The sequence below is a fragment of the Malurus melanocephalus genome, unplaced genomic scaffold (genome assembly GCF_030028575.1).
Source record: "Malurus melanocephalus ecotype Western Australia unplaced genomic scaffold, MMel_1.1 scaffold_421, whole genome shotgun sequence".
In the NCBI taxonomy this organism is placed as follows: Eukaryota; Metazoa; Chordata; class Aves; order Passeriformes; family Maluridae; genus Malurus; species Malurus melanocephalus.
In genome coordinates this window covers 53,126-59,849 of record NW_026623653.1, presented here as the reverse complement: position 1 = coordinate 59,849, position 6,724 = coordinate 53,126, and the positions used below count along the sequence as shown (strand labels likewise).

The window sequence follows — 6,724 nt, the reverse complement described above, 5'->3', positions numbered from 1 at the left end:
AAAAAAACCAAAACCACAAAACCCCCAAACAAATAAACAACAAACCCATAAAATAAAAAACAACATCAAATTTAACAAAATAATGGCAGCGTTTCAGTACAGTTCTGCATACCGGGGGCCCGATCCCGTACAAAAAATGCCACAAGCTCTCCCTTTGCATTGACTTGTGGCGTGGGGGAGGCACCTGTTGGCTGTTCCTGTCCGTGTAAAACAAACGCAGCCTTATCAGCCTGCCCCAAGGAAAGGAGGGCACGGCTGCAAAGGACGCAGCACCCTTGCCGGATAAGGCAGTAAKGTCAGCCTGGGAATTCTCTGGGATGAATTCTGGCAGTAATGTCAGCCTGGGAATTCTCTGGGATAACTCTGGTGAATTTATCAAGGCTCCAGCATACAACATCAATCCTAGATACATGACCATCCTTGTAGCTCTTTTTTGACTCCTTTTTCCATCTCACCTAATAAAGGGATCTGAGTGGAGTCATGCACTCTTTGCATAAACAGTTTCTAATTACTGCTCTGAAGAAGTTTAAATTAAAAAGGTTAAAGAAGAAATTTTGCACAAAACCAGAAAGGCGCAATTAATTAATACATGTTAATCAATCACACAGAATCCATTAGTTAATGCTGTTCAACTATTGAGCCTGCATAAAACCACCCTTTAAATGTGAGATTAGATTTATCACAGGGTATGCTTCACCTGCTCAGTACTTACCTTGTCTTATATGGCTGTCAATTATAAAGYTGCCACCACAGTTATTTAGAATTAAAACTACCTGTACAATTAAAATACTCCTTGAAAATACACAGATATGATATGCAGCAGATMCTGTGCTATTCAAATCTTTTCCTAGACTTTCATCAAAAACCAGAGAAAAAAAAAGGTAATTTTTATCATTTTTTCCTGTTGAATGCATAGCACGGAATTATGTAATTTACCTTTGAACAYCTAAAAATCAGATATAATAAAAAACAAACAAACAAAAAGRAAAAAAACACAGAAACAAACCAAACCACCAACATAGTCAGCTTCCAGTGACTGAAGCTGGAGTAATTTTATTTCAAATCTATTGCACATTTTATTATTCATGGTCGTTGTTTGTTTTTGGGGCTTTCCTCAGATCGGGCAGTAGAAACACGTTCATCTGTTTCTTTTTTGGCTTCCAGTCAGTTTCACTTTCAGATTCTCATGTTTCACACTTCAACCTTCAGGTTTCAAGCACTGTAAAKGTATACTTATTCCATTTAAACAAGCAAAAAAAACCGCGGCCGCCGGGCGAACTCACACCGTGTCTATTGGTCTGCAAAGCTTGAGCCCACCCTGGTCCCTGAAGCATTTTCATGATGGTTCTCTGGGATTTGCTGCGAAAAGAAACGAAATAAATAGAAGTGATGACGAATTAAGGATTTATTACAAAAAAAAAACAAAACAAAACAAGAGTTTTGCAGCGCTCTCCAACGGACCCCAATGAAACATCATTACATATTATCGATGACACGATAACCGCGTGTCGGGTTCGCGATGAGGAGCCGTGACAACGGACGTGGTGCCCGGCAGAAGTGTCCCAAGACAKAAATAGTGACGGCGGTGTTGCCCCCCGGCGGCTGCGGTGGGGTTGGGAGCAGCACAGCCCCCTTCCCTCGGGGCTGCAGGGGTGGGAAGGAGGAGCGGCTGCCCCGGGAGAGCGGTTCCCCCTCGGCCGCCGCGGCAGCTCCGGTGCTGCGCGCACATCCCCGCGSTGTTTGATTTAATAATTTATGCTTTTAAATGGGTAAGGTAACTCGACAAAAGAAGRGGAGCGAGTGCGAAAAGAGTGGGTTTTGCTGTTGTTTCCTTTTTTTTGCTATTATTTTTTGCTGGGTTTTTTGGGGGCGGGGGGCGTTGATGGTTTTGGGGTTCTTTTTTATTTATTTATTTTTTTTTTTTCCGGAGGAAGGGTGGTATTTAACATATGGCACTCGGTAATCTCTACACGAAGGCTGTTAAAACATCTGCTGCCTCCAAACGCATGCGGCAGCGCCCGTGGGCACGGGGACAAGGCGAAGGGGCAGCACGGGCACGCTGGCTTCCGCGACCGCGGGTCCCTGGCTCTCTGCCTGCCGGCCGCGCTTCCCAGGGACGGCGTTTCCCCGTTGGAAACGGCCACCGCGCACATAAAAGCCGTCGTACAGTGGAAAAGTATTTTGGCTGGGGTTTTTTTTTTTTTGTTTGTTAATTTTGTTTCTTGCACGACGTTACGTTGCAGACCAGTGGCAACTCGGCGTGTAGAGCTGGCACGCTTCCATTTATTATTGATTCAGAGAGGGCTTTTTCCCCCTAACGGGACATGCCCACCACATGCCCAGCAAGGCGGCCCGCCCGCCCGCGGTGCCCTCGGCTGCTCCCCCGGCTGCCGCTCCATCGCGGGTGCAGAGGGYCCCCACATGCCTTCCCCGCCGTGCCCCAGACATCGTCCCACTTCGGAAAGTCGCGGCCGGACAASCGGGACACCCGTTGTCCTCCCCGCCGAAACCCACATAAGTCACAATCGCTGCATTGTCGGACTACAAAGCCAGACGGGAGCGCTTATGTATTTAAGTTTGGAGAAGGAAAACGTGCGCTGACACAACACGCTCCCTGTTCACAGGAGCAGCCAGGAAGGGGAAATGAATGGTGGAAGTTAAAGAGCCTTTCATTGCGGAGCGCGCCGTAGTTGGTCCCGCTCGCCGCCCTCGCCGTGCGCCGGGGGTGCCCCCTCCTCGCCGCCCTCCCTGCGCTCCTCCCGGCGAGCCTTGGCGGGCACAGCTCTGCCCGGGTCCCGCTCCAGCGCGGCTCGGGGACAGCTGACAGGGGCCACACACGGTGCCCGGCAGCTCCCCACTGCTCCCTGGTGCTGCTCGCTCCCTGGACGGACGAGGGGTGCGCGGGGCTGAGTTTATGGGATAATGCTGCTCCTCGGCTGTTCCACGTTACCGGGGTATGGGGGGCGGCGGGGGAAGGCCGGGTGACACTCCGGCTGGCTTTTTGCTGGCCGCGAAACCATTTGCCCCGACGGGCGGGTTCGGTGCGGAGCCGTTCCAGCCAGCTTTTGCCAGGGCAGCCTTGCCGCTGGACTCCGTCGAGAGTTGGCAGAGYTGGTCCCACCCCTCCCATCCGCTTTGATGCACAAGGGTGAGGGCTGGTGTGGGAGGGGGCGCCTGAGCCCACTCGCGGGCAGCGAGGCCGCTCGCCAGCTTTGCCCCCGGTGCCGGCAGAGCCCCGTGCGGCGGTCGGGACCGGCGGTGCGCTCAGGTGAGGGGGCTGCCCCTCGCCTCCGTCCCTCCGGGACCGCTCTCGGTGCCGGGACATCACGCGACCTTAAAATATAATCTGCCCGGTAACAATCAGCGCGCAGCGGCGAGAGCCCCAGAGCTATTGGCTATGCAAATAGCGGGAGGGGAAGCGGCGCCCCAAAGTCCCCGCTCGCACTTTTAAGGCGGTAATTCCGTGCCCGCCGCCTCCGACCCACCCTCCGGGGCCGGGGGGCTGCGGGGCGGCCGCTGCGGGCACCCCGTGTCCCGCGGGAACTTTCCGCTCCGGCAGCGCTTTCCTCTTCGGGAGCCTCCGCTCTGCGCAAAGTTGACACGTTTTGCGGGCGGGGAGCRACTGCCGGCGAAGTGCGAGCGGGGTGGAAGTCACCCTGTGCGGGCCATAACTCCGCTCAGCTCCCCCCTCCTCCCCAGCCAACCTTTCTCCCTCCTCCCTCCGTCCCTCCTCCCTCCCTCCTCCGCTGCGTTTCCTAGAAAGTTGTATCAGTGTGGCCATGCAGCGCGGAGACGGTTCGCCTGCTCGGGACACGATTGTGTGCCGCAAGAACTAGCGTGGTGGTTGTGAGATTTCACCCCGAAGACGCTGCGGAACTCCCACCCCTCTAGGGATTTTTTTTGGGGGGGTTGCTGTTAGCGGGGAGCTCTGTCCCCCTCCGGCTGCAGGTGAAGGGGGTGCCGGAGCAGGGAGGGTAAGACATGGATCTGGCACCCTGCTATGTCAGGGCATTTCATACTTCTCCCCCATGGTCTGGGTGGGTACCGAGGGGTCCCCGTAATTTCTTGCAATAAGGAGAGGGAAATTGATTGGGACGGGCTCCCACAGAAGGAAAACGCGGAGCGGATTTAATTTGCTTGCTGGAAGGAAGAAAAAGAGAAGCTGTCATTCGTGTGTGTGTCCCTAACAAGGGCCTCCTGGTTCCTTGTTAGCTTATAGAGAGGGAAAGAAAAAAAAAAAAAAAAAGCGTTTGATGTTACGTCTGACCAGCTGCTATTCTCCATAATAACGAGAGAGAACTGCCTGCCCTGGCGAGTTGCGTCACTTCGCTTCAACTTTAGGCTAGAAATCAAGAGAGGGAGAGACAAGTTTCAAGGGAGGCAGGAGAGAGCTGGAAAGCCCTGCCGTCTTCCTCCCACCCACCTACCCCTCCTCCTTTACCCCTCTCCTTTCCCCACCCCCTTCCCCCCCTCAAAAAAAAAAAAAAAAAAAAAAAAAAAGAAAAAAAAAAGGAGGAAAAACCTTTCTCATCAGAGAAAGAGGGAGATCTCTTTGGAAACATGGAGCTGCTGTGCTGCGAGGTGGATCCCATGAGGAGAGCTTTGCCTGACCCGAACTTGCTCTACGATGACCGCGTTTTGCACAATTTACTAACCATAGAGGAAAGGTATCTGCCCCAATGCTCCTACTTCAAGTGCGTCCAGAAGGACATCCAGCCCTTCATGAGGAGGATGGTGGCCACTTGGATGCTGGAGGTTCGTACACCCTGGCCCTCGGAGAGGGGAGAGGCAGAGGGGCCGCAGGCAGCACCCCGGCGCCTCTCCCTCTGCAGCCCCTCTCTCTTCTGGTCACCGGGTGGCTTCTTCTTGTGGATCCCCTCTCCTCCTTGTCCCCCCTCCGGAGCTCAGCCGGTGTGGGAAGGGGTGCGGGGGACACCGACAGCGCACGGGGGAAATGGCCCCTTCCGGGGGGCCCCGGGAGCGGGGTACAGGAGGAAGCGCGGCGTATTGGGTTGGGGGGGGGGAGTTGGAGAAGTCATTTGCAATTAAAAGCAAAGAAAATCCGCCTCCAGGAGCGCTTGAGATTGAGTCATTCCTGGGAAAAGGGAGATGCGCCCGGGGCAGGGCGAGGGTCGGGGGGTGCCCCGTGTGCCCCGCGTTCTGCCCGGCGAGGGTTCCGTGCCCACGTATGCAGTGGGGAGGACGTGCCTTTTTCTCGCCATGTTGCGCTGCATGCGGACTCTCCTTGCAGGCGCCGAGCCCGGCTGGCCCCGCTCCTTTCCCGGGGTCTCGGGAGTGTACCCCGCCCCCAGGGAACGGGACCCCCGGTGTGTGGGGACCGTGGGGCGGGCGCTGAACCCCCCGTTCGCCCCGAGGCTTCAGCCGGAGCGGCAGCGGGCCCGGAGTCCCGCAGGCTCGTCTGCCTTGCGCTGGCCCCACCAGCCATCCTTTACCCCTTCGCATCTTCTCCGCGGGGCACCCTTCCCGAGCCAAACCCCCCGGGTTGGAAAGCCCAGACTCCTCGCTTGGTTTTCATGTGCGATTTGTGCATTTTGTCCCCCGCTCTGATTTTTGATAAATTTTTGAAACATTTTTGGTGCTCGCTGYCTGCTAAAAGGATCCAGGCGGCTCGGGCTCTCTCCACCCCACCTCGCCCTCGCTGTGTCTCCCGTCCTTCCCCCCCAGCTCGGCATTGGGGGCGCAGGGCTGGGGGACACCCGGCGGGGGAATTTTTGCAATTGTCGGAAACGATAGGGGATAGTCCCGGGATGCCACCAGCCCCAAAACCGGGACACCCGAAGAAGTTTTGATATTTTTTATCGATTTTTTGAAAATATGACGAAATAAAAAAGAAAAATTGGGTCAAAAAAAAAAAAGAAAAAAAGTCTGAGGCTGCTCGGTTAGTGCTAGATGGGGCTTTTCGGCTCTCCCACACAGTGTCTTGAATTCATTTCTTACTGAATGAACTAAAGGAATGTGAAAGCCGATTGACAGCCTTCCCAGCCTCTCCAGAGATCTCCCCCTCCCCCAAAATGTAGCTCCCCGGGAAACAAAAATAGCAGGAGCAAAAGTAAGGGAAGCAGTAGTCTGTTTGATAAATTTCACTAATTTATKTATTTTTTCCTTGTCTCTTTCTCGCTTCCCACCCCCGTCCCGTCCCCTCCCCCCCACCCCATCCTCCCGGCCCCACGCTCCTCGCTTGCAGGTCTGCGAAGAGCAGAAGTGCGAAGAAGAAGTTTTCCCTCTGGCCATGAATTACTTGGACAGATTCTTAGCTGTGGTGCCCACTCGGAAGTGCCATCTGCAGCTGCTGGGGGCGGTGTGCATGTTTCTGGCCTCCAAGCTGAAAGAGACAATCCCCCTCACAGCCGAGAAGCTGTGCATATACACGGACAATTCCATCAAACCCCAAGAGCTGCTGGTAAGCAGCCCCGTCCCTCCCCGCTCTGCGAGAGGCTCAGCACCTCTCTCTGGCTGCCACAGCACCCATCACTTCGCCACCCGGCCGCTGCCTTTAAAACCCCCCATGCCTTCCCCGCGTTTCTGAGCGTACACAGAGTTTGGGCGGTGAACGCGTAGGGCGGGGGACACAAGCGGGGACATCCCCGTCCTCCGAAGCTGCCTGACAGCGCCGTGCGGCTCCCGGGCCGCTGCCTGCCACGGGCACAGCGCTGCCGGGGCTCCGGAGGCTGCCGGTGCCGGGGGCGGCTGCGTGCCCGCCGTG

General features: G+C 55.4%; 1 protein-coding gene across 2 annotated transcripts in view; it reads left to right on the top strand.

Annotated features, from left to right (window-relative positions):
- The first annotated feature begins 3,467 nt into the window (after positions 1–3,467).
- The window catches only part of CCND2 (cyclin D2), a 26,637-nt gene continuing 23,380 nt past the window's right edge, over positions 3,468–6,724 (top strand). Inside the window, exons 1-2 of one of the 2 annotated variants that reach the window (XM_057379759.1) lie at positions 3,468–4,755; positions 6,206–6,421. In XM_057379759.1, coding sequence (XP_057235742.1) covers positions 4,561–4,755; positions 6,206–6,421 — 411 coding nt within the window. In that variant the 5' untranslated portion in view covers positions 3,468–4,560. The remainder of the gene's footprint in view (positions 4,756–6,205; positions 6,422–6,724) is intronic. The other variant, XM_057379758.1, reaches the window with a different exon arrangement.